The sequence below is a fragment of the Atractosteus spatula genome, chromosome 12 (assembly GCF_055471065.1).
Source record: "Atractosteus spatula isolate fAtrSpa1 chromosome 12, fAtrSpa1.hap1, whole genome shotgun sequence".
NCBI classification, from domain to species: domain Eukaryota; kingdom Metazoa; phylum Chordata; class Actinopteri; order Semionotiformes; family Lepisosteidae; genus Atractosteus; species Atractosteus spatula.
This window is the reverse complement of record NC_142717.1, coordinates 45,933,930-45,960,465: the sequence shown is the minus strand read 5'-3', so window position 1 is coordinate 45,960,465 and position 26,536 is coordinate 45,933,930. Positions and strand designations below refer to the sequence as shown.

At 48.3% G+C, this 26,536-nt stretch overlaps 2 protein-coding genes across 7 annotated transcripts in view; both read left to right on the top strand.

The window, feature by feature from the left end:
* Positions 1 to 14,202, top strand: part of hycc1 (hyccin PI4KA lipid kinase complex subunit 1) — a 34,589-nt gene extending 20,387 nt beyond the window's left edge. For 3 of the 5 annotated variants that reach the window (XM_088929348.1, XM_088929350.1, XM_088929349.1), the window contains exons 5-11: positions 2,586 to 2,666; positions 3,200 to 3,315; positions 4,238 to 4,333; positions 7,689 to 7,805; positions 8,465 to 8,552; positions 9,286 to 9,445; positions 12,170 to 14,202. In XM_088929348.1, the coding sequence (XP_088785474.1) occupies positions 2,586 to 2,666; positions 3,200 to 3,315; positions 4,238 to 4,333; positions 7,689 to 7,805; positions 8,465 to 8,552; positions 9,286 to 9,445; positions 12,170 to 12,720 (1,209 nt within the window). In that variant the 3' untranslated portion in view covers positions 12,721 to 14,202. Of the gene's footprint in view, positions 1 to 2,585; positions 2,667 to 3,199; positions 3,316 to 4,237; positions 4,334 to 7,688; positions 7,806 to 8,464; positions 8,553 to 9,285; positions 9,446 to 10,548; positions 10,836 to 12,169 lie in introns of all 5 variants that reach the window. The other 2 variants (XM_088929351.1, XM_088929352.1) reach the window with 1 other exon arrangement.
* A 4,913-nt stretch (positions 14,203 to 19,115) lies between these two features.
* Positions 19,116 to 26,282, top strand: LOC148823196 (ferroportin). Of its 2 annotated transcripts, none has more exons than XM_088929361.1 (8): positions 19,116 to 19,218; positions 20,011 to 20,078; positions 20,534 to 20,693; positions 21,338 to 21,453; positions 22,514 to 22,640; positions 23,403 to 23,654; positions 24,249 to 24,896; positions 25,675 to 26,282. In XM_088929361.1, the coding sequence occupies exons 1-8, from the start codon at positions 19,116 to 19,118 to the stop codon at positions 25,932 to 25,934; spliced, it is 1,734 nt and encodes a 577-aa protein (XP_088785487.1). In that variant the 3' UTR covers positions 25,935 to 26,282. The 2 variants fall into 2 exon arrangements, with proteins under 2 accessions (XP_088785487.1, XP_088785486.1); XM_088929360.1 differs by having other exon boundaries at positions 24,222 to 24,896.
* The last annotated feature ends 254 nt before the right edge of the window (positions 26,283 to 26,536 follow it).

Genomic DNA, 26,536 nt, shown 5'->3' with positions numbered 1-26,536 from the left:
AAAACTAGTGAAAGAAGGTACGTGTGGTATGAGATTGTAAACATCTGTCTTTCTACACTTTTGACTTCAGTATTCAAAGTATTTAAGAGCTTTAATTTGATTTCTTACTTGTCGTATTTACGGGTCTTAAGAAGGAAGGTTGTGACAACAAAGCACTCCTGTGTCATAGCTCTGCTGTGAGGGCAGTGTCTCATCAGGGCCATGTCAATTGCTTTAAGCCACCGATTTTAATATAATGCTGTGGGGACTGTAAGCTGTGGAGCTGTTTGGAAATAGTTTTGGCCTGTCCATGAACGGGGCCGTGTGATGCATGTACGAATGTCGGGTTGTGGGGATGCAGACATTCTGCTTTTCCCTTTTCTTCTCCTTATAAAGAGACGAGATTGAGCAGTATTATCCACGTGTTTCCATGGTAATGACTCGAGATGCCTGTGCTGCCTGAGTGGCAGCGTTGCCAGCAGTGTCTGCCGTTGGCAGCCCAGGCAGAGATTTAGCAGTAGACCTGGAGCCCGGAGGACAGTATGAATACACCCTTCAGCCGCCTGTGGATGTTCTTGTCAAGAGCTGTGTGATGAATCAGAACCTCTGTGCAGTTACCACTGCTAATAATAACACAAGAAATGCAGGAAAAATCCTTCAACTACGAACATAGGAATCGGCCAAAGTATACCCATCTTGTAAAATCCACAGGAGTGCCAGCTTAAACAAGTACTTTCTATTTCACACCTCCGTAGAATATAATCCACAGGACTCTTAGATGGCAGGACAGGGCAGTACAAAACCCGGTTTTAAAATAAGGAATTATTTTTACACGGTTTAAACCTTTCTCTATGGACTGTTTCCTTCACTTACCACTGCAGTCTGCGAATAGCATTACCTTCTTGGATCTCTTTACAGCACCAGATATTTTGGTTTTATTGTTTCTGAGGGCGTTGCAAAAGGATAAGAAAATAGGTCATCCGTCGTTCACGATGAAGCGATCCTGTCAGATCCTGAAGTTTATTCCGTTTATTATTTTAGAGGCCCGTTTTCCCTGGTGGGGACTTTGCGGGCAGTGTCTCTGCTGCCCCAGAGCGCGCTGTCAGGCAGGGTTATCCTCAGCCCTCCGAGACCAGTCAGAGCTCTTCTCTCCTTGGTGGTTTCTGGGCTGCTGCAGGGTCTTAGCTTTGAAAAGCAGTGCTTGACCCGTGTTGAATCGCACTCGGAGCTCAGCAGGTTTCTGTTGTACAGCCGTGGCTGTCGAGACCTGTGCCAGGACCTGTCTGTGGGAGGAAGTGATGGGCGCTGATCACACTCTTGGATTTCCTTCCTGCTGCCATGAGACAGACTTCAAACTCATGCGAAAGGAATGAAGAGCCGAGCTGAATTTAAAGTCACCAGCTACAAGGAAAGCAGGAATATTAGAAAGCAAATTGAATTAAGCTTCCGTGTGAGTGATCCCACAGCACTGTTCCCGGCGTATGGCCAGTGTCCGGCCTGTCCTGTCCCGCGTTCCGACCTCCAGAGCTCTGGATCCTGAAGGGAGGTCAGGGTGGCGTATTGCTGTCTTTACTGGGATGTGAGGAATGGTGGATTTGCATTTAGCAGTCCTGCTAAATTTGCAAGGCACCTGGACTCTGAGTCAGTGTGAAAATCCATGCTGTGTATATAGCCACTCTGATTCAGGGGTAGGGTCTTTTACCTACAGTATGATCGTGATGGGGTCTTTTACCTGTTACATCCTGATAACTTAACGTCATGTTAAGTTACAAATACAATTATCTAATGCCAAATGAATGGCTTATTAATGTTTCTTTGTGCGGCTCTGAAATTCTGTAGTACTGTACATGAAGTACACTAGTGCAGTGCATCATCTTTACTCAGAGGGCAGCAAACACTTAACATTTCCAAACCTCTTAAGTCAGATTCTCCAGCCCTGCTCATGCAGAGAGACAGTCCAGCCAGTTTTATAGTTCGCCATTGAATCATCCATTTAGAAGTCTTGACACAATTTCACTATGATCAATTAAGTAGGTGACTCTTTAAATTCCTTAATTAAGAGATCACAGGGGATCAAACACAGAGTACCCTTCGCTCCCCATGTCCAGGGTCCCTTAATTAATGAGAATACTTGCTAAATTCATCAGTAACTTCCTTCTAAAGCTTTGCAACACCTGTAAGACCTGTGAGATTCTCTAGAGTGGGGCTCCTCAGGACCAGGCTTGGAGACCCAGCTCTAAGGTAACCTGCACTTTTCTTTGGCACTGTTTCTGAAGATGAGACGGGAGGAGAATGTGTTGTTGGTTTTCCTGGTGAATAGAAATAGCGCTCTCCAGGAGCAATCAAGCTGCAGCAGCCTCAGTGCAGGGGACGTGGAAATGCTGTATTCTGGGCACGGAGAGATCTGATTACTTGATGCCTATTGATTGTAGTTGGGATTCTTCCATTTACTACAGGTAACAAACTGGATGTTAAATACGCAACAGTCTTACACCTCCTGGCTTTGCGCTTTGGAGTGGAGGTGAGTGTCTTCTGACCTAGATGAAGAAATGCAATCTGATTCCTCTTTGTCCGTAAAGAAATCTCATTTGCATTTGTCTTCTCAGGAGATCGTTGACAAGGATGGCCAGAGCAAAGTGCTGTCGTTCACGGTCCCTTCCTTGTCGAAGCCCTCTGTGTACCATGAGGTGAGTGGCCTCACAGTGCCTCACAGTAATTTAGCAGTTTCTTTAAATGAACGGAGTGCTTAGCTTAGTGAGATCTGAGATAAAAGATGGTTTTGAAGCCGGGGTCTTTGTGACTCCAGTAAATCTGTCATGATGCATTGAAGTTGTTGATATTTCTCTGTTATTCTGCACCTGTGCGCTGAAACATAGCGATACATATCTTTCTAAGGGCGCATGATCCACAGGACCTGTCTGATGAGTTATCGATAGTAATCTTAGCCCAAATGCTGCTAATTGTGATCGGCCTCCTGCATTTCCAGCATAAGGAAGTTGTCCGTAAAAAGGCGAACTTTCCCTAATCGGTGCACTGATGGCTACTTCCCTAGCAGCTGCTGCTTGCAATTCAACAGTACTGAGTTCAGCCCTGTGCCTTCTGCTCTGGTGGCTTTCACCGGTTGGCAGGACGTGTTGTGGGGTTGTTCCCGCCAGGGCAGCGTGTGTTCCTGCCGCTCTGTAGGGTGCGCGGTGCGCTGACATGCCGCTCTCGTTTCCAGCCGTCCATGTTCGGGTCGCTGGCGCTCACGGAGGGCGCGCTGGCCATGCACGGCCTGAGCCGCGTGGTGTACAGCGGACCCCACCCGCAGAGAGAGACCTTCACGGCCCAGAACAGGTAGGTCTCCGCGCCCGTGGCCAGGCCGGGCAGGTTGAGGCCCGGGGCTCAGGAGGTGCCAGGGGGTCCCTCGAGCTCCGGCCCAGCTGGGCCTTCTTGAGCCTGCTCCTCCCGGTGAGACGTCACCCTGCAGCCTGTGCGTCCCCCCAGCTCTCTGAAATCCTGCTTGATCAGACTCTTCTAATGCCGCACATTCTGAATGCACACGACTTCAGGGATTATGGAACAAGACTAGTTTCCTTGGGAATTTGTGCGCAAGGTGGACAGCACGCGCTGTTTCCCTTTATCCCCACCGTGCAGTTTTGCGGATATCCATTCAAGTGCTCAGAAGGGGCCAGCAAGGGCGTTTTTGAACATGACGGCTTTTGGCTTTTCCTGGAGCTGACATAGCTGAGCCATGACATCAGGCTGGACTGGGGCCCTGTGTAGGCTCAGGCCTTGGCTCAAGATCTGAAAACATCCTTTCCTTAGGCAGGAAGGTTTTATTTACACGAGTATTGGAACCCTACAATGTCCAGCAGAGGTCAGGTTTAAGCTGAATTTCTGTAGATGTGTATTTCATGCATGAAACGTACAGTCTCGTGTATGATCCTGTTCTTGCTGTAAGAAGGGCCAAATTCATAAGACGGGTTGCTAGTAGCTCGTTGATCTGAGCATCTCTTCCACCCACTTCCTGAAAGCCGCTGGCTGGTTGTGACATTGCTTGCATCACACTTTACTCCTTCGATTCCATCTGTGCCCTCTGATTCGTGCTTCACTGTTGGTTTTAATAAAATCCAGAAAGTCTTTCGGCAGACCGTAGACCCCCTTCTCCTGCGTGTGAGTTGAGCTGACAGGTTGGTGGTGGGGGCACAGATGCCCCCCCTTGCCTGCGTGCACTCCAGCGCCCCCCAGTGGCTGATCTGCGCTTGCTCCTCGGCAGGTTCGAGGTGCTCACCTTCCTGCTCCTGTGCTACAACGCTGCCCTGAGCTACATGACGAGCGCTTCGCTGCAGTCCCTCTGCCAGCTCAGCTCCAGGTGAGCCTCGCATCGGGGCCCTGTCGGGGGGGTGGGACTGTGGGGCAGGGTGGGGGCCCGTTTGAGACGGGGGGGCTGTTTGAGGCGGGGGCTGTGGGGCAGGGTGGGGCTGTTTGAGGCAGGTTGGGGGGCTTGTTTGAGATGGGGGGCAGGGTGGGGGGGCTGTTTGAGGCAGGGGGTGGGGCTGTTTGAGGCAGGTTGGGGGGCTTGTTTGAGATGGGGGGCAGGGTGGGGGGACTGTTTGAGGTGGGGGGGCTGTTTGAGGCAGGTGGCAGGGTGTGCAGGTGTTGCTATATTTGTGAGGACCACACTGGAGGAAATGTCCTCACAGCAATGGTGCCTCCTGAGAGGCAGGCATTGTGGAGACATGTGAGGCAGTCTTCACGAGGCAAAATATGTTTCTTTCTTCTGAACTGGATTGCATTGGATTGATTGTAATAACTAGCTGTTTGCTGTCTACTTTCAGCCTTTGTGCAGTAAAGAACTGTAAACTGAAATAGTGAGAGTCAGTTGGGAGATGCACACAAATATAGACATACCATACGAGTGTTTGTGTATATACCGTGTGTGTTAGTGAATAATATATGTACACACATATACCTATATAAGTGTGTGTACAGGAGTGCAGGTAAGTACTTTTTTTATTTTTCTCATGCTTTATGACTGTGCTATAAAAGTAATCCAGGTCTGTACGCAAAAGATCTTAAGAGATCTGCCTGTGTTTATCTGTGCTTGAAAAGACTGATTTTCCTCCACTACTGTTAGTCTCTCTTTCTGGCACATCACTGAAGTGAAAGGCTGGTTGATGCGAGCTGTGTAACAGACAGATGGATTCGGGGTGTTTGCAGAGCCTCCAGCAGGACAAGCGTGTGTGGTCTGTATGGTAAGATGAGACTCTCCATCAGTACTGGCAGTGATCTTTACACGCTGAGCGCTGTAAATGTCCCCAAGGGAGCTCGTTCGTGAACGATTCCTGCCTGGTTAGTGCGTTTTGATTTCTCCTTCGCTCACAACGTCTGGAGGAAAAGCGGGGAACGTGGTCTTTTGAAGAACCCTTTTAGAGTGCTTTGTTACTTGGATACTGGCGAGGCTGCTCTGGGGGAAGATTAATTGATTTCAAGCATTAATAGTGAAGGAAAAGAAACTGTCAGGCGGAATTGATCTTCCGGGCAGAGACTGCAGAGCTGTCTAATCAGGTCGCTAATGAACTCTCAGAGCAGTAATTACTCTGCTTGATGCAGAGCTCTTGGTGTGCAGGTGAGTTGAGTGGAAACGGTTCCGTGTTGTGGTGGCCTGAGCACTGGGCTGCGATGGCAGGGGTGCAGGGGCAGCCCTGGCAGCAGCCCTCCTCTGCAGGGCCTGCCCTGGGTGTCGGAGCGCCGCTCTCGTCCCTGTCAGGAGTGGTGAAATTGATCAGGGTGCCCTCTCTTCTCTGCAGGATGCTGTAGAATAGCAGACAACTCAGGCTGTGAGTATTGTTTTTCCCATGTGAAGTGCCCATGTTTTTATGGAAATGAAGCTGATGATGACGAGTCTGTTAGAAGTGTGGCGTTTTCTTCCTATATTTCTGTACTGGGAGTTTGGTTGGCAGGTGCCAGTCCTGCAGCTCTTGTGCTGGAACGTCAGGGGTGAGCGCAGTCCCATGCTGTTTCCTCCTGTGCCCTTGGGTTGGTGTTTTGCTGTTCATGCTGAAGAAGTCCACTGCCTTCACTGTGTCAGTACCTCAGGATTTTAAAGTGCTTCTCTACCAAGTTCCTTCGTAGCCTTCTGTGTTCAGGACTGAAAAGGTTCAGCTCCATCAGCCTGTCGGTGTAAGCCCTTAAGCCCTGGGATGCATCTAGTTGCTCTTCTCTGAACAGTGTCTTTTCAATACTGGTGACCAAAATTGGACACAAATTCAAAATGAGGCCTTATTAATGCATAATGCATTTCTGCAGACTTTGTCCTCCTGTTGGAGTTGCTGGGCTGTAATACATTCATCCTGCTGGGACTGTAAAGACTCTGGTCAGATGTTGCTCAGGTACTGTGCGGGTAGCTGATTTATTTCTTAATAGCTGGCATTTGTTTTCTGAGTCAAGTAGCAATAATGACAGACCTCACCATTATGGCTTGGTAGCGGACAATACATTGTTTTTTCCTTTCCCAGTGGGCAATAATGTAGTTTTGCTGCGCTATTCTAGACTATTGTGGTCTACCAGCTCTGCTGATTGGCCTCAGGGGTCTGTTCTTGTAATAGCTCAGAACTGCCCTAATATTCCCTGGCAGGTTGCGCTCTGGGTTAAGCACATTTGCATCTGCTTTACTGTGCTGTGGCCCAGATTGGTGTGGACGGGTATTGAGATAACCCTGATCTGATCGGGGACGGGACTGTAACGGGAGCAGGTCCAGGCTCCCGCGAAGCGTAGTTCAGGACCCCATGCAGACGGTATAATCTGGAAGTAAGTGGAGAAGGACAACAGGGAGGAGACGAAGAGGATCGGGACGGGTTGACAGATGGGGGCGTGGTGACGGTGATCTGTGTTCGGGGGGCGTGGCCAAGGCAAATTGATCCAGACTGTCCAAGGGGGAAATCTGGGGCGCAGTCCAAAGTCCAAAACCGGGGATCCATCCGAGACGAGACAAAACATGGTTAAAATCCAGAACTGGGTCCGGAACAGGGATGGGGAATAAAACCAGGATGACGAGGCCAGGCGCTCCGAGCCCCGGACGTAGATGGTCAGGACGCCGTGATGAAGCCTGTGCCGCCGGGTCTCTCCTGGACCTGCTGGTAGGCGGGCTTCCGGGCGTCCATCTCCCAGCGCTGAGCCAGGAATAGCAGGAGCACCAGGCTGAACTAATGAGGGACAAACAGAGGGCAGGCGCACATAATCAACTAAAATACGAAAGGGTCGGAGCGCCCTGAAGAAGAGGGACTACGATGGTGACAGGTACAGGAGCATGGAGTTGAGCAGGGTTCTTGGGTCCCAGCACTGGGTATCTTCTGTGCGTCATGGGCTTGTTTCTCTTCTCCACGCTCATGTGGGTGTCTCGGGACGCTCCAGTTCTGTCCCATATGTTTAGAGGTATAGAACGTGGACAACAAGACCATTAGGTAGAGACCTGAGCTGAATTGTTTTAGTGCCTGTAAAGTGTTAACCCAGATTTTTTTAATCCACCCCAGCGTTTTTAGTTTTTATTAATCCCAAACTAGAGCTTTCTTATCTTGGGGATCTCCAAAACTGCCCTTTAAAAGTTTTTGTTTTTCATATACTGTAGGCTCAAATGCGCTTCCTCAGAAACCCACCTTGTGTTGTGTACTGCGTGTGTTATTGTCTGGGCTTCCCTTGATTGGAATATCTTTGTGTTTCTTTTCCAGAGTGAGCACCTGTGGGTATCCCAGGCAGCACTTGAGAAAATACAAAGGCGTGAACACTAGACTGTCGGTTTCTTCTGAGTTTCTCGTTCAGTTGATAACGGGCATTTATTATGCCATGTGAGTATAACACGTTATTCTGCATTACTGCATGGAACTGTCTGCTTCCAGTGTTCTGTGAGGCAATTGGCTTCTGCGTGGAGAAAATGTAATGGAAAAAACTTTTATAGGTGTACTTCTGTCCCAAAGTCTCCATCTACAATAAAGCTGACTTACAATAACTGATTTATTGCCAGCAGCCATATCACCTGCAATTCACAGATGGCAGCCCACTGAAGCCCAGCAGGTGTGAGCCTTGTTAGTACCTGGATGGGGACCTCCTGGGAAAAACTAAGGTTGCTGCTGGAAGAAGTGTTAGTGGGGCCAGTAGGGGGCACTCACCCTGCGGTCTGTGTTGGTCCTAATGTCCCAGTCTAGTGACGGGGACACCATTCTGTAAAAAAGGCACCGTCCTTCGGATGAGACATAACACTGACTCCCTTTAGTCATTAAAACTCCCAGGGTGTTTCTCGAAAAGAGTAGGGGTGTTACTCCACTGTCCTGGCCAAATTTCCCATTGGTCTTAATCAGTCATGGCCTCCTAATAATCCCCATCTCTGAACTGGCTCACCCCCAGCATGCTTTTTAGAAGACCATGTGAGACGTTTCTCATTAGTTTATCTTCACAGATGTGTTATGGCTTCTCTTAGTATCAAATCACCTTGTTTGATCATTTATAGGTACAATGGAGAGTCTGAAATGGCATCGAAAGCTTTGGATGACGTCCTCTACAGAGCTCAGCTGGAGCTGTATCCTGAAGCATTATTAGTGAGTGTCTGTTTGAACTAAAAGTTTCATGGTCACTAACTGTACTGTACTCTTGGTTAAGACGTCTCTATAACACTTTCTGGATCCGGATCTCGTTAATGTATGAGAAATATCAGGAAAGCTCCACACAACAGCCCATCTGGCTTGTGTTGTTCATGGATGCAAGACGAGCTGCTGTTAAAACGATCCCAGGGAATCATCATTAGCAGCATCAGAGGTTTGGAATCCTTGAAGGCGGAAATATCCCATCTTCCTGCCCAAATACACTTGGACTGCCATTTTGGCAATTCCATCTTCATTTTCTTCCAAAGCTTTGAAGCTTGTCTGCGGAAACTTGGTGCATTCCTTTCAAGATCTGGAATTGCTGAATCAGGTCCCTGCAAAGCTTTCCGAGTCCCAGGCTTGAGAGATTGCATGTTAGGATTAACGTGACCATGCAACATCCTCTGTGCATTCTTATACCCACTTGGAACAATTTTAGAAACAGTTTTATGAGCCAGTTGTGCTTACTAATGCACGATAGAAATGACCTGCTCAGGTCTTGAATTCATTCAAGTGTGATAAACATAGTATACGTATCAAACACAATCAGAGAACATATATAGAACATATTCTGAGCTGCAGCACTGAAAGGTCAAACAGAGACCCAGATCGCTAGACTTGACTCTTGGGAACCTCGCCTCACGCTGGCAGCTGAAGCGTTCTTGTTTTGATGGGTTTTTCCCCTGTGTAGGTGGGCAATGCCATCAAGTCTTCCTGGCATGGAGAGGCATTGAAATCGAACAAGGAGGGCACTCGCTGTATTCAGGTAGAAATCACTCCAACCTCGTCCAGAATATCCAGGAACGCGGTTACCAGCCTGTCGATCCGTGGACATCGCTGGAAGAGGCACGGTAAGCAGTGGGAGAGATGTCCAGGCTGGCTTGAAGTCTCCACTAACAAGGGTTTTCATTGTCTGGCCTCTTTTCCTCAAAATGCATTTCTGCAACAGCATTGCGTTCGCAGCCTGATGAGTTTTCTGGTTCCTGGTTTCAAGTGAAGTACACGAAGAAATGTTGGATCAGCAAGAAAGCTTTCAAAGAGACACGGCCAGCGAGCTGCTGTGCATCTCACGCCAATGGCCTTGTGAAGTCAGTATGCCCTGTTTGCATGAACTGATTTGCTAGAATTAAAAAAGGGAGGTTGAAAATAAACCTCATAGACTCTGGTTTTCAAAGCGAGGTTTGTTGTTTTCCACAGGACTGTATGCCTTAGGTTTTTATGTAACTGTACAATAATTTGGAAAAGTGAGGCTTTTAAACTGAGGCATTATAATAAGGCTTGAATCAACCATAGCACATTTTAAATTAAATGTTTTCGATTGTAGGATGACAAGATGTTTAATTATTACTGAGGTAAAATGTATATACCTGTACCATAGATGTTTGTGGGAAAGGTATAGAATTTAAACCTCTTTTCCTCTTTTTGAGCTGTCTTTTAATGAATCATTAACAGCAGGTCTCTTGTACTCCTCCAGTTTGTGTTTTAATTGCTTCGTTAAGCAGTGCATCATTATCATTAAGCTCCTGGGTTTTTTTTGCTGCGAACTGCAGTACATTATGAATAATAATTGGGTTTCCAGCAAGTCGGCCAAATTAAGAATATTCCTCTGAACTCTGTTTTTTTTTTATTGAACGGATCGTGTGTATTCAACTGGCTGCCAGTAATTCACTTGTGTGTTTTTTTTTGTGCTGTAGTACTGTGCAACAATGCCAAGAATCTTAATTGACTTGTGCATATAAACGAGTCCCCGAATGAGCTCGTGTCGTGGGCCAGCTCTTCCAGGACTGGCCAGACGGCGCGGTGATTCATCACCAAGATGGGACTCGCTGTTGTCTGTGCTGCTGCTGTTGTTGTTGTTGTTGTTGTTGTTGTTGTTGTTGTTGTTGTTGTTGTTGTTCTGTTCTCCTTTCTGTGTGTTTCAGCCATCGTGTGTTCTTGTCATTTCCGACCCTAGAGTCTCCCGAGAACAGTGCTGAGGCCACAGACACGGCCGCCGTGTCCGTCCCCGAGATTAGTGTGACAGGGGTGAGCGGCGAGCGCGTGCTGAACGGGGACTCGCAGAGAAACAGAGCAGAGGGGGAGACGCAGGGGGGACAGGAGCTGGGCGCTGACTCTAGAGCAGACAGCAAAAGCCTGGCTGAGATCAGGAGGCAGAAGTCTTTCAGGAGGCTAATGGAGGACGGCGTGAACTCGGCAGGCAGAGTCCAGTACTAGCCGAGCGCTGTTAAACGCCACCCAGAGGTACTTTGGGTTGGGCTCTGGTGCTGGTGTGGGGAGGAAAGACACTAGTGCATGGCACTGCTGACTAATCCTCTGTATCTCTCAGAGCCACTTGGGGTTACATATTGCAGCATGCTAACGGAGTTCCAGCACTGCAGTCCCGTATTCTGTATAACCGCATGTCACTTGAACCTCTGTCCCGCTAGTCACTATATGGCTTGCTCCCCTGAACTGGAGCGTCGCCTGATACCTTTACATTTGCACCGATCTTCATTTACATGTAAAGTCATTCATTTAATCATGCATTCGTGAAATCCATTTTCTTTGTGCATGTACTGTTCTTCTCTGTCCAAACCCGGGGCGGCAGTGGTTTCCGAACTTCTGACGTCCAGTTGATGTACTGTACTGTGTCGGTATTTGAAAGCAGCCCCTCTGTGGCAGCACCGTGACCACAAACAGAAGACCGTGTCTGCAATGCTGAAAGATACCTCCTGCTTTTCATCACACTGGTGTTATTCCTGATTTGATTAAAACTAGCTAATAGCAACTGTTCCTGTTTGTTCCTAAGGCAATGTTCAACTAATCGGTAGAATCACAGTTTCAACTGCAAGTGATGAATTCTGCTTTTTAATAGCTTTTGAACAACACGAGCTTTGCACACAGACATCTTCTGACAGGCGGAAAGAATCTGAAATCTGGAAAGAGTTAATGAAAAAAGGATGACGTTTGTAATGTTCGAATACGCGCTAGGCAGTTCATATTTGGATAATGTGTCAGGCGAAGTCTGTGTAAAATTAAGGTTTGGCAAATCGAAGAGCAATTTCTGTGTGAATTGTTGTCAGAAGAATTTCTGTAACTGCACATTTAATGTTATTGTGCTCTTTCAAAATACACACTATATTTTTTGTGGTTTAGAATATTTAGACAAATGAGTTTTTAATGAGATGTACAACAATGTAGAGCAGTTACAGACTTTCACTTTTCTGACTTAAATTTTGCACTCCTGCATCTTGGCTGAGTGGACTCCCTTTGTGTGGTTGTCTTGCCGGTCAGTAGACATTTCCCCTTGAGCATCTATTTTCCTGATTTATTAAACTACCTGCATGGAAAATATTCTGCAAACATGCTTCTGCTTTTTTTCTAACCTGGTATTTATTTCCTCAACACATGAATCGTCAGTTGTAGGTAAGTGTGAATACTTGAATCTGTGTGGAAATGCTGCTCCTGTAGACTTGGCTTTGCTCCGGACAGCATGTGGGGTTTGTCTCTGGCCTTGCTTGTGTGGCGGATCTGCAGGGAGGAGCCCAGTGCGTGCAGGCTGGTTTTCTGCAGACGTGTTGTTGCGCTCCCTGCAGATGCACTCGACCTGACCTCGCCGGAGGACCTGATGGAGATCTCGGAAGCGGATGAGGGCTTCTGCTCCAGGGCAGCTCCGAGCTCCAGCCCGCCTGTGATCGTCGTCAGCAGCTCAGCTCCCAACGGGAAGCCGTCGGGGAAGAGCCAGCGGAAGGCGGGCGGCGGCGCCGGCAGGGCGGGGAAGGACAGGGAGGCGGGCTCGGAGAGCTGCCGGGACCAGCTGTCCCGCAAGCAGGCGCAGAGGGCCATGAGCGAGAACCTGGAGCTGCTGTCCTTGAAGAGGCTTACCCTGACCACCAGCCAGTCGCTCCCCAAGCCGGGCAGCCTCAGCCTGTCCCACACCGCCAGCGCCGTCTTCAGCAAGTCCTTCGAGCAGGTCAGCAGCGTGTTCGGCGCCGGCCGCTCCACCAGCGCCTCCGAGGCCAGCCGCTACTCCGCCTGCAGCCTCCAGGAGGAGAAGCTGGCCTACGTCTCGGAGCACCTGAGCCCCGCCCCCCCGCACAAGCCCCGCCCCCCCAGCATCAGCATCCAGCTCTCCACAGACCTGTGACCCCGTGACCCCCAGCGCGGCGCGGAGGGCGGCTCAGGAGACTGAGCTCGTGCTGCTGGCGCTGAGCGATAGCAGCATGTGGGCTTGAACGGGGCCTGCGCTGGGTTCGTGCTGACCGGCCCCTCTGGACTGTAGCCGCTGAGCCTAAAGCACACCAGCCTGCAGAGAGCTCCCAGCCCAGTCCTGCCTCACTCACTTTCCGAGCTGCTTCAGAGGCACCGGATACTGAAGACTGTCGGAACTGAAGGGATCGTTGTAGGTCTGTTTTTTTTTTAAATGTGACATTCAATGTGATTGATTGTTTTAAGAATAAAGGTACTGTAGAAGAAAATAACTGAAGAGGGATGTTTTTTAAACAACAGCCAAACTTCTGGAGGCTGCAGTCACGCCCCTGGGGACTGACCGATACGAACCGAGCCCAAGGAGAAAAGGCGGATTTTGAGATTTCATATCTGTGTTATCCCTGGTCTGCGGTGGTCTTGCGTAGGATCTGGTCTGTCTTGTGACTCTCCTTTTCCCTTTACACACCCTGAGTGTTTATGCACACTGAAACCTGCCTAAAACATAACTAAGTTAGAAACCAAAAACCCTGCTGGTGTTGCCGTCCTTGTGTTTATGACGCTGCTGTTGGATTGATACAACAAACATTTGCAAAGGAGAGTCCGGTGTTTGAAGGTCAGTGTGTACCTTAGTACTTTAATTAGCTCTTTTCCAGTGTCATGAAGTATGCTCTGTGTTCAGTATCAACAGTCTGAACAGTTTCCAGTGGAGGAAAATCTTGCAGTATTTTTTGGCCCCCTGTGAAACCCGCCACCGTACCGACAGTGACGTCCTGCGGCGCTGTGGCAACACGCAGGCCGGGAGTGGGGTACAGTTTGGAGCTGCCTTGTTATCGGGGTGAGCCCATGGGGTCAGATGCTGCAATCTCCTGACTTTCAAAGCACAGGACACAGCAGGTCACACCCACACAACCTAGGCTGTGTGTGCGTGACCTTGGCTGTGAGTGACTGACTGACCTGGGCTGTGTGTGCGTGTGCGTGTGCGTGTGACCTGGGCTGTGCGTGCATGCGTGACTGACTGACCTGGGATGTATGTGTGTCTGACCAGGCTGAAAGCAGAGCTGACCGTAGTGTCATCTTTCAGATATTTTTACCTGCCGTTTACCTTTTGTAACGATTTTCTAAATAACAGAACACTGTGGTACCTTTCCCCACTGTTTCACTCCTGTTTATTACAGACTTTTGAAGTGATTTGTGAAAGCATTACTGTTGACTGTTTTGGTACACCTAGCGAAACGTACTGTGGATGTTCTATTTTTCATAAGGTGGAATAGTAACAATCATGTTCCTGTTTTTGTATACAGAAAGCGATTTTGCTTGTGTGAGTTGTACAGTTTATTGTACTAAAGTATTTGCCTTTCAGCTGAAAATAACTATGGATACTTTAGTTTCACAAAAAAATAAAATACATTTATATATTTTAGTGGTGTTCTTTTGTTTTGTTTGTACAGTACACATTGCTTCGATGCTATACAGACTCCACCTGTTTTTAAGATTTAAACTACAACAGCCATGCACTTGGCTCAAACGAATCCTAGTTAATCAATGAGAATCTTGCAGGATCGGGGGATTCTACCAGCTGCAGACTTGGAGCACAAGAATAGTTGCAGTTTGGCGGAGGCCTGCAGCTCTCTTGATAGTCTAACAGTTAAGTTGATCTAAAATGTCATCCAGATATATAAGGACTTCAGTCACCTGTCTGGCAACCTGTTCCAGAGCCCTTCGTAGAGTGAAGAATTTGCTGTTCTCTGTTCTCAATGAATACCCTTAGTTCTCATCTGTGTCACACCGAAGTGTGATATAGTCCTTCACCTATGCCTCAGTCCTTCTCTCAATCTCCTTTATTATAGACTAGAGAGACTTAACACGTTTATCCTGTCTGTATAGGACAGTCCCCTGAGACCAGGAAAAACTCCTGTTGCACGTCCTTGAACTCTTCCCAAGGCTATAGCATATATATAATGTACAACATATGTATTGTATAATATATCATATATAAAACTAACCTGAATTTAAAAGTTTGCCCAGAGGGTTCCGTTGGGTATTTTATTGCTTCTCTGCTTTCTCGATGACTGCCTAGAAGAGACTAGACAAGGCCAGTCAGCCGATCTTGGTCGCTAACTGATCTGGGGGTCTTGTGCAGCTGTGTTTTTTAGGAGGCGGTGGTATCGGCTTAGACAACACAGCCGGGCAGCTGTCCCTTCCTGTTAAAGTCCCCTTGAAAGGGTGTGGTCCTGTTTTCTGAAGGCTCTGCGACTGTATTGGGAGGTCTTGATTCCTTCTGTGTAGTCTGTTAGCGCTGCGGAGTGTGCTGTGAGTCATCACTCTGGGAGCGATAATTCTTGTCAGGACAATAGCCAGCGAGTGGAAGAGGCTCCCTGAATCCATCGGCAGTTCTGAAAAGGAGGAAGTCTGCTTCCGGCATGATATCCCATGTAAGTTAATTGAAATTATGTTTGGGCGGTGTGGTGTCTTGACAGTTAGCGCAGCTGCCTCCTGTGTCCTGGGTTCAGTTCAACGATAAATTTCAAGGCTTGTACTTCAGGTGTAAATGAAATACATTTATACACTCTCTTACAGCACTTTACTCCAGACAAAGCAACGCAAAGCCATATTCTTGTGCTGCTCTTTCCAACCTCTAACATTAGAAAGAAGAACATAACAAATATTGAACTGGCCTAAAGCTAACATTCGGCATGTATTTATTTTCTACATAAACCATTAACCTTTTTGTCTTGCAGGGGTATCTAACGATTCCGAAGTCTGAGGCTATTCGTGCAGACCAGATTACTGCAGGAATTGGCAGGGCTCAGAATTGTCCACAAGGTAGAAGGCCATTCCTAAATCATCTACCGCAGCACAGCATGCAGGTGTCTGCTGGAAAGATCAATTACATGAACAATGATAAAACATGAACACACTTTCCAAGATCCTTTAGTTGGAAAATGGCTCTGTGATTATTACAGAATTTGAAATAAGCCGCTCACCCACACGTCTAACCTGTGCCGACCTGCTGGTTTTCATTTGTGTCAGTTAATGGCTCTCATTAAATGCAGTTAATCCAAATGCATGATTGATTCTGGCTGGAAAAGTCACGTTGTCACAAACACCAGTTGCTTCACACAGACAGGTGGATGTGACTTTGCTTTGAACGCGCACCAACACCGGTTAGTGCTATATTTCTGCCTGATACCCGTTACATCCATGAATCCATTTTCTAACTACTGCTTCCAGCTGAGGGTCGCAGGGGAGCCGGGGCCAATTCTGGCGAGCAACAGGCACAAGGCAGGGTACCCCCTGGCCGAGACGCCAGTCCATTGCAGGGCAGATGGACACAAACAGACACGCACTCATACTCACGCCAGGGCCAGTTCTCCCAGAGACCACTTAACCTACTAGTACTGTATGTCTTTGAGTTGTCAAGAAAACCAGAACACCAGGAGGAAGCCCATGCATGCACGGGGAGAACATCTGAACTCCACACAGACAGCACCCCAGGTCCACAATTAAACCCAGGGCCCCAGCGATGCAAGGGAGCAATCCTAACCACCATGCCACCATGCTGCCGCCTGATGTCAGTTGTATAAGAGTATAAAAAAGGCTCCATTCAGCCCGTCCAGCCCATTTAGAAGCTAGAGCCCGGGGACCCATCCAGATGCTTCTTGAACCAGGGTAAGAACACAGGCATGCAGTGATCCTAGTACATATCTCATCAATAAGGAATGCTTCCTTACACGTTCCTGGACACTCCACTCAAAGCGCTTTAGAGCCCCACCAGTGTGCAGCCCCACCTGGATGATGCGACGGCAGCCAGAGCAGAGTGCTGAAGCCAGTTCAGAGAGGGGGATTATTAGGAGGCACTGCTCCGTGCTGGCTGGCTATTTCCATTTTCAGATAAAACAAGAAAAGTGTCTTCGTATTCGGAGGTCTGTGGCTCAGAACTTCTCTGCGATATCTGTAAATCGCCCGTGCTGTGGACTAAGAAGTATATTGTTTGTCTTCCCTCGCAGTTTTTACTGTGTCGCACACGCTGCTCCTGAGACAGTAACTGGAGCTGCGGTCTATGAAGAGTCCTGGGCTCCATCGCGCGGCCGATTTCCGCACGTGGCTTCAGCAGCGTGCGAGCCGCCCTGCGCGCTGCTCTCTCGTGTGGATTGTCTGTCTTTAGTCCTGTGTGTCATACGAGTGACAGAGTTGCCCTTTTTGTGATGTGAAAGATGGGTGATATTGTCCAGGGCCCTCACGTGCTTTGGAATATGCTGGCTGCCTTTGTGAACAATCCACTGTTCTGCTTTTCTGGCAATTTCATACAATGGAGCCCTTCTGCTCACTGATGTTATCAGGTCTCTGAGGCCACAAGAGTTTGAACCCACCCTACAGGAGTGGAGAGAGGTCTGCTGTTACGTCGAAAACTACCTCTGATACACAGGGTGCGACCAAACCTGGAAAACCATTTCTTGTGTTCAGCCAAGGTGAGGCCAGATTTTCTGTGATATATTCTATGTTTATGTGCTTTTCTAAACAAAAAACTACTATTTTTGTATTCTTAGTAAATGCCTTCTAGTCTATGTACATGTGTTTGTCTTGCTGAGTGAGATCAGGGGAATTTTGCTTTGGGCAAGAGTGAAAAAAGATTGACAATCAGAAAAGGGGATTATTTTCGAAGAAAGATTTTTTTTTTTGAACTGCAGTCTGTAGCTAACAGCTGCTGCGCGGTGTGGGACCTCACTTCCTGTTTAAAGGCTGAAGCTCGATTAGAAACATATGAGAGAATTCTAGGTTCATCACTGGATTCCCCAGAGTCTGTAGCTCCAAAGTGTAGCATTGTCTTCATCGCCTGAGGAGTGAATTTGCCTGAAATGCCCTTGGGTTGCCAAGATTGTTCAGGAGTTAAGTGTTTAATGGAGTTGATACAACTGTGAGTTTCCAGCAACATCTGCACCTGCTGGGTTCTCTTCTTCCTTCAGGTCTCTACAGAACCTGTAGCTCCTGGTGTAGCTGGGTTCAAGTTTTCCTTTGTAAGAATCAGGCGTCAGGCGTGTCCAAGCCAGAGGCTGACAGCACAGCTCATCTCGGCTCCTGCCTCGCCTCCTGCAGCATGTGGAGGAGAGAGAGAAGAGAGATGCAGCTATCCTGCTAGCCGTGATCACTGTGCGGGCGAGTGCTGTAGAATTCCTACTGCTTGGGTTCCCCTGCGGCAAGGTGAACAGTCTGTGTGGACACTGTGCCTGGAATAGTCTCCCATTGGCCTTTTGGGATCTCAGGTTAAATTCCCAGCAAAATCTTTACAGCCTTCGCAGTGTGTTAGGTGTTCTATATTGATTTCATGTGTAAAAGAAACAACAGTTCCAAATGAGAGGAGATCTTTCAGTCCATGTAGGACATACGTATAGAAGTATACATGACACATTTCTGATTTAACACAGAGATTCTATTCTAAGCGTCACAGCACGTGTTCACTTTGACATTTGTTAAACATTTAGTTTTACACTTGAGAGTGTAAAACTCAGTATTTGGTTGCATATCCCTTTGAGTCAGACCCACGTGATTGAGTGACCCACTGAGTCTCGAATCTCCCTGTGTGGTCATTTGTGATGCTTTGCAGTAGCTACTTCTTGCTTCTGATTGGGCTGTTCTGGCCTTACTTATTTCTACAGCAAGTGCATGCTCACTCCTAGTTTAATGTGGAAAATCAACCTGGTCGGTCTAATATTGTCTCCTTTTCTCCTGATGAAATCTTTGGTGGCAGTGGCTTTGAGTTTGGGCTCATTGTCATGCTGCGTAGTGAAGCTCTTCCCAGTAAGAATGGAAGCAACTTCTTCTACATACTGTAAGCAGAAAAGCCGCTTCTGTAAACTTCAGATTGCAAACTTCATTCTACTGCTGCCGTCACTGGGTGAGCCAGTTCCAGAGGTGGCTGCGCTTGCCCAGGCACGAGGCGTGGACTGGCAGACGGATCGCAATTCCTTCATGGTCCAAGAAGAATCGATGTGCGCTTCTGCAGCCCGACTCTCCTCTGGGAGCTTCTTTCTGGGCAGTGCACGAGAAGCACCCTCCCCGCTCTTCTCCCTGTATAAACAGTGACCCTGGACAAATGCAACTCTTCTCTTGCAACACTTTGCTATTTTCCTTTTGAACCAGAGATGCAGGAATTGGCCTTTTGATACCTCACGATGTAGCACTTTTAGTTGAAACTGCATTTTCACCCGCTCTTTCTCTCCCACCCGTCCACCATTGCTGCTCTCCCCTCGTGGGCTTCCCTGTCGCTGCCTCAGCAGGCCGGGGTGCTGGCCCTGGGTCCTCAGCGTGTCGCGCCGCGGCTCTGCAGAGCAGGAGATGTCGTCGAGGTCAGAGCTGGCTCGCTGCGGCCGCGTGACTGTGGAGTTTGAGATCGAAGAGGCTCGAGAGGCCCGAGACAGAAAGGCCAGAAGTATTTCAGGTGAGGTCTTTTTGAATTCGTGTGGTTGTTTGCTCTTTTACCTTATTCTGCAGGAAGGCACGGTGCACTGGGTTCGTGTTGTGGCAGCGGGGTCGTGCAGCTGCCTCACAGCTCCGGGATCCTGGGTTTGATTCCAGAACGAAGAGCTGTTTGTGAGGAGTCTGCATGTCCTTCATGTCCACATGGCCCCCCTCCCCCCTCCCAGTGCTGTCCTGATTTCATCTGGGCCCCTGTGTGTGTGTGTGTGTGTGTGTGTGTGTGTGTGTGTGTGAGACTGCGTGTGTGAGTGACTGTGTGAGTGTGTGCGTGAAAAACAATGTGAGAGTGAATGTGTGTGTGTGAATGATGGTGAGTGTGCGTGCGTGTGAATGGTGCTGTGTGAGTGACTGACTGGTTGGGTACAGTATGTGCCCCAGGAGGAACTGGTGTCCTGTCCATGATGTTGTCCCAACTTGGTGTGAATGATGCTGTGTGTTCTGGGTTAGGGTCCATATTTACCATGACTGTCAAGAATATAATAGTTATAAAAGAGAGGTGTTTTTTATTTAATAAAAGTAGATGTAAATTGTCTTTATCAGACACTATTCTACTGTTATCAAGAGCTCCATGCTGGCTTTCCTTTTGAGAATGAAACTACCGACAATGCTGCTGCTTTAGGGCAACTTGATCTTATAATAATGGATTTCCAAAATGGAATACTGTTACTGTTACTTAAATAGTTAAGATTGCAGTTCATATTTACCTTGTGCACTTATCATTTTGTATCTCCTTGTTTCACTTCTCTTCTTGCAGGATCAGCTCTGATCTACCTCAGGGGGCCCAAGTTCCTGATTTATGTCAGTGGTGCATTGTCAATGTGGGTAAGAGGACATCCATTGCCTCCGATATTATAGTATTAGAAAACGAAGACAGTCGGTGGCTGTGTGCTGCAGTACTGAAAAGCCACCATGACAGCGCAGATGTGAAGTGGGCTGTAGAAGAATTAACATTACAGGGATATTTGTGAAGTCCTGAGTAGAACTGGAGAACAATCCAACATCGTGACTCAGTAGAACTGAATTACCAGTGCAGTCCTTTGGCTTTACACTAAACTAGCAGCAGTGAGTACTGTAGATGCTGGTGCACTATCAGTGTGCGGTTCACAGGTGCTGTCCCAGGCAAGAGGATACCGAGAAAGACATGCTCATGGTTCACCTGGCTGGGCTCCTGCACACAAGCTGTTTTTGTCTCCTCATGGGAGAAATCCTTCTCCCAGTGATGGCTGAGGGCCGGCTCTGGGGCTGCTCAGACCCACGCTCCATCTGCTTTCCCGCAGGGCGACCGCATGTGGCACTTCGCCATCTCCGTCTTCCTTATCGAGCTCTACGGCCACAACCTGCTGCTGACGGCTGTCTTCGGCCTGGTGGTCGCCGGCTCTGTGCTGCTGCTCGGGGCTCTGATAGGCGACTGGGTGGACAGGAACCCCAGAAACAAAGGTAGCGTACGTCTTCACCAGCAAGTGTGCCTGCAGGATTTCGGCTCTGTGACGCTCGTCAGTGCTGGGGCGGCTCTCTCCTGGGCTCCGCTGGAAGAAACTGCACGGCCTCAGTGCAGGAAACAGATTTTGCTTCTCTAAAGACCTGTCGCCACTGCTAACAGCTTTACTGTTTCCAGAGGTGGAATAAATGTGATAGACTGAAAATAACGAATTAATAATGCAACAGTGGAATTTGAGGGTAAGATGTGCCCCTTTGTTTTCATTCTAACTTCATGACACTAGACACTAGTGTTTGCAAAAACAGACTAAAAGTAATAGCTAAAAATAATATGGCCTTGTGAATTCCACCTTAACTCTCTTTTTTGTTGCTTGGTAATGTTTTCCGGCCATCTTTTTTGTAAGATTTTACTACATATTTGCTTAAATGTCTCCATCCTGTAAAGAACGACTGGCGATTTCAATACCACTACCTGAGTACAGTGCTTTTGTGTAATCTCAGATGTCACTTACGCCTTTAACAGCAGAGTGGATGTTGCACGTTTGCACTCTAAAGAGCTCTGGAAGCTTCTGAGAAGGTACTGCTGGCCTCCTGGATACACCACTTCTAAGCGAAGTATATGTTTTGTGTTTTCTCTGCTGTAGTTGCTCACGCATCCTTGTTCATTCAGAACATTTCAGTCACCATGTGCAGCATTGTGTTGATGCTGGTGTTTTCAAACAAGCAGTGGATTGAACGAGTCTGGGACGGCTGGTTAACGGTGAGTGTTCCTTTACCCCAGCTTCTCACGTTTCGCTTTCATTACTTATTCAGTTAATTGGCTGAATCATTAACGAGAATCCATGGCTGCCCATGTTTCAGTTTATGACGATATTATGCTCTCTGTGCAAATTGCCAACCCATATTTTGGATGTAGCCTCAAAGAAGCATGAAGAGGCCTGAAGCCTGATCAAAAAGACTGAAGAATTAAAACATGAGTTTCTCGTCTTTAACCCCCCACATCTTCCAGTCTAGCATGTCTAAATAGCAAGTGAGAAGTCATCTGCTGAACAGCATGTGTGCACAACAGGTTTCCATTTTTGGTGAGTTACTAAGTAGAGTAATGCTCTCTAGATGCATAGACATCTTCATTAAAAGATTCTCATTTGTTTTAATCAAAAGATTGACAAAACATATAGAAATCTTAAAACAGTTGCAAAAATTCCTTGACATCCAAAATGTGTTTTCCCCATCAGTAATACAGACATTCCCAAAGAATATGTTCTTTGGACGATTGGTCAGAATGTGTCTGTAGTGGAATCCTCACTTGAGCTCAGCCGCCACGTGAACCAGAGTCATCAGCGAGTCACAGCAGATGTGGTTTGCTCTTTTGACTTCTTAGACTACAAACGCATCCCATTTTAAATCATCATGAGAAAAACACTTCATTTTCTGCTGATTCTCTGTTTATTAAAACCTATTTATTATAAGAGATTATCTAAATGTTTATACATATATGGTGGAATATACACAGTATACACGTGTACACACAGGGAGGCTGTAGCAGTTGTCAGATATGTGTAATGCTATTATGTAAAGATTTTTACTGAATGGAAGGTGTTATTGTATTGTCTGAAACCATGTTCTGAGTAGTAAAAACAGTCACCGAACATTTTTCAGAAACAGGAAAATGAGAATTTCCTGATGACTTTACAAATAACAAGATGTCAGGGAAAACTGCAAATTGTAGTTAATACTTAAAAGATTATTTTTTTTAAATAAGACTTGATGTTGATACGTAGTGTCTTATTTAACATGTTGCGTCACACAACTCACAAAAGGTGGTTTGTTATACGGTGGTGATCATCCTGGCAGATGTGGCTAACCTCGCCAGCACAGCCCTCACCATCGCTATCCAGAGGGACTGGATTGTCGTCATCACTGGCTACAACCGGGGTCACCTTGCAGGTGAGACCTGCTCTGCAGAGCGCCACACTGCTCCTAGTCTGAGCCACATTTCCCAGAATGCTCTGGGGACTCATTCGGTCAACAGACGGTCCCATTATACCAATAAATGGGCAGCTAGGCTGCCGTATGCTTCTAAAACATATCTCTGTATCAAAAGCAACTTTCTCTCACAAACACTTTCACAGTTTCTCTCTGAGACTCTTTTCAAAACACCTCTTTCCCAAAAATCTCACATGTGCTCACGTTCCACCCACTGGTCATTGTGTCAGCTCCTTTTCCTGTTGCTGCCAGGTATTTTACAGTGTCTGCTCTGTGTCACTAGGTGGTGGATGTGGAATGACTTCAACTTTTGGTGGTTTTTGAAATTGTCATGTGACTGAGGATGGCAGCTCATCCCCCACAGCATCCTGGGGAATGCGGTTCACACAAGGACCTCCATCTTTTTCTCTACCTACCGCCCTCCAAAATAAGGCACATCATTCTAGCAAAACCTGCAGAGATGCACAGCACACTGCTGGGTTGCAGTAGAGCAGTAGCACACAGCTTGATGCTACACAGCAACACACGATCACACTGTGCTTTAAAGAACAGGGAATGGGATTGGGGGCCAGCCAGTGGCTAGAAACACTGTCTGACTGTCACACATGAAAGGTCTCGCTGCGTGGTTTAGAAACATATGCCCTGTCTAAAATCTGGTGCTGCTGTGCTTGTGGCTCTGAGGTCTGACCACGCCTTTCCCTTTGCCCTCTGGCTCCTTCTCAGGAATGAACGCCACCATGAGAAGAATTGATCAAGTCACCAACATCCTGGCTCCTCTGGCAGTGGGGCAGGTGATGACCTTGGCGTCCAATGTGGTTGGGTGTGGCTTCATCCTTGGCTGGAACCTGGTGTCCTTGATTGTGGAGTTTATTTTCCTGTCCAGAGTGTACCGAATTGTCCCTGCCTTATCCATGAAGCCCACAGCTGAAGAGAGTCAGGATCCGAGCCTGGAGAAGCAGACTGCAAAGAAGCAGGGTCAGTGGAACAAAATGCTGGTGGCGATTTTCCCATTGTGTCCTGTGTCCTGATCCGACATTGCTGCACACTTTCACAACACAGTAGACACACTGAAACGTTTTTCTTTCATTTTCTGCTAATGAACGGAAGAAACCTTCTTGTAGGAATGTAGAATTATTGAAGGAAAGGAAAGGGCTCCACCGGTACAGGCCCTTGCTCAGGGTGCAGGTTGAGGTCTGTAGTCCACACAGCACTGGTCTGAGCTTGGGCAGTGCCTTGTGCCAGCTGTGACTGCAATTCCTCAAGCCAGGTTCCTACAGCTGCTGCTAATCCTGGGCACCTTGAGGCTTTCAATATGAAGCTTAGTTTCAGGAGAAAGTCCTTCTGCTGGTATGCGAGTTGCAGCACCAGAGTGGGATTGATCACAAAATCAGGAGTTCCAAAACGAAAACGAATTGTTGATTCCAAGACCTTTTAATTTACGGATAAATCTTTCATGGGTTGTTTTAGTGTAGGAGAGTAGTCCAGTCAGTACTGTGTGGTGCTCAGCTGCATTGAAATGAGAGATCCTCTGTTCCGTTGCAGGTGCTCCCCGGGTCCCTGGGGGCTCAGAGCTCCCAGAAGGGAGGTGCAAAGGCAGCCAGCAGCGAGGGACCGCAGCCCTGCCGCTGTGCCTCCAGAGGCTCAGGGGCCTGATCGGCACCTGTCGCGACGGCTGGAGGGCGTACTACAGGCAGCCGGTCTTCCTGACGGGCATGGGCCTGGCGTTCCTCTACACCACCGTGCTGGGGTTCGACTGCATCACCACTGGCTACGCCTACACTCAGGGCATCAGCGGGTCCCTGCTCAGCCTGCTCATGGGCGTCTCCGCCATCGCGGGGCTCATGGGGACGGTGATCTTCACCAAGCTTAGGAGGCTCTACGGCCTGGTCACCACTGGGGTCATCTCCAGCTGCCTGCACCTGGGGTGTCTGATGCTGTGTGTGGTGTCGGTGTTCGCCCCCGGCAGCCCCCTGGACCTCAGCCTGCTGGGCCCCGGCACTGGCGCGAACTCCTCAGCCACAGGGGGCCCTTCGGGGCCCCGGCCGAAGCACACGTACCCCCTGCAGGGCAGCAGCAACCAGCCCCTGCTCCCTGACCGCTCCTCCATCCACTGGACGAACAACACGGTGCTCCTGGAGAACGTGCCCTCGGGCACGGCCCCCGAGTCCTACACCTCCATCATCCTGCTCTTCCTGGGCGTCATCACGGCCCGGATCGGTGAGTCGGGTGGGCGGCGCTTCTGTACTCAAAGGGTGGTGGGAGTGTGGAACAAGCTGCCCGGCCAGGTGGTTCCCAGTGGTGTTTTGGCTTCTATCAAGAAACAGCTGGAGATCTCCTGGGATCAATGAACCACTGACCACCAACCGGGCCAGATGGGTGGAAAGGCCCCCCTCGTCTGCAACCTTTCCCAAATGTGTTGAAATACCGGCGGTAAAAAAGAAAAGGGGAAACATCTGACGTTTAGTAACTCTGTTTCTGAAATTGATAATTTTATTTTTATTATTTTTGTTTCAAGATTGAGTCGGTAAGATAGAACAGATCTGTCTGTTATAATAAAGGTTATTTATTATTACAGATAAATAAGATAAGAGAAAAGAAAGGCATAAGAATGAAAACAATAATGGTACTGTAATAACTTCAGTGAGGCTCAAGTTATTAACTTAGATTTGACTTTGCTAAAAGCTAAAATGTCCCATATAGTGTATAATTTCATTACTTTTTGTAGGATTGACTTTCAAGTCTTTATCTTTAGAGTCTGAGCGCACACTATGACAAGATCAGACAGGATGGCCACCCTGGCTTTCGTCGGGCTGGTCTGAGCGAAAGTCCATATTTGCTGTTCCAGGAGAGGGTCTGGCGTTTAGATGGACATGTTAATGAGCTGTGAGCCCATAAAGGAACAATTGGCCGCCGTATGATGGAGTGGAAGTGGTGCCGGACGATACCAGCCGGAGCAGTGCGGGCGAACTGACCATCAGTCATGTTGTTCCCACAGGCCTGTGGTCCTTCGACCTGACCGTCACCCAGCTCCTGCAGGAGAGCATCTGTGAGTCGGAGAGGGGGGTGGTGAACGGGGTGCAGAGCTCCATGAACTACCTGATGGACCTGCTGCACTTCGTCATGGTGATATCGGCCCCCCAGCCCCAGCACTTCGGGGTGCTGGTCCTCGTCTCCGTGCTCTTCATCACCACTGGGCACACCATGTACTTCGTGTACGCCAGGAAGGCCAAGAGAAGACACGGGCCCGACACGTAGGCAGAGGCAGAGACCTCCACGCGCGCGGACTCCTCGCGCCAGTGAAATGGATGTCTTTTCCAGTGCTCTCCTCCTTCATATCGCCATTCATTCCCACCCGTGACTGCAGCTCCAGCAGATCCCGTCTCCCACCCCTGCCGCTGCCCAGGACGCCAGTGAAGAGGACTGGGAAGCACAGCCCCTGCCGGTGGGGAGGAGAGGAGGCGGAGCTGAGGGCAGCAGAGCTCCCGTCAGGCCCAGGCCAGCACACCGCCCTCGTAGAAACCGTCTCTCCGCCCGAGACTCTGCGACGAGAAGACTAACTCATCCCAGGAGCCTGGGAATCCAACTTCATGAGCTTTACATCCATCGTCACAGCAACTGAAAGCTGCAAATACGAAAGACGTTACATTGATTAGCTGAACGGTTCAACCCAAATATTACATCTCCCTTTTCCAGCTGATCGACGTGAGTCTAACGTTAAACACAGCGAAATATTTCAGTTGGTATCGGCATCAGCTCGGTATGATGTTGTTTGACAGCAAAAAGAAAACATTTAAAGGTCATGCAAAACCGGGTCTACCTTGAAGAACTGTTTGTGATGGTTACTTCACAGTTTACTC

Coding starts and splice junctions, on each gene's coding strand:
- LOC148823196 (XM_088929360.1), top strand. CDS start 19,116: ATGTCGTCGAGGTCAGAGCTGGCTCGCTGCGGCCGCGTGACTGTGGAG. Junction 21,454..22,513: donor TCTGGGACGGCTGGTTAACG/GTGAGTGTTCCT, acceptor AACTCACAAAAG/GTGGTTTGTTATACGGTGGT. Junction 23,655..24,221: donor GCAGACTGCAAAGAAGCAGG/GTCAGTGGAACA, acceptor GTTCCGTTGCAG/GTGCTCCCCGGGTCCCTGGG.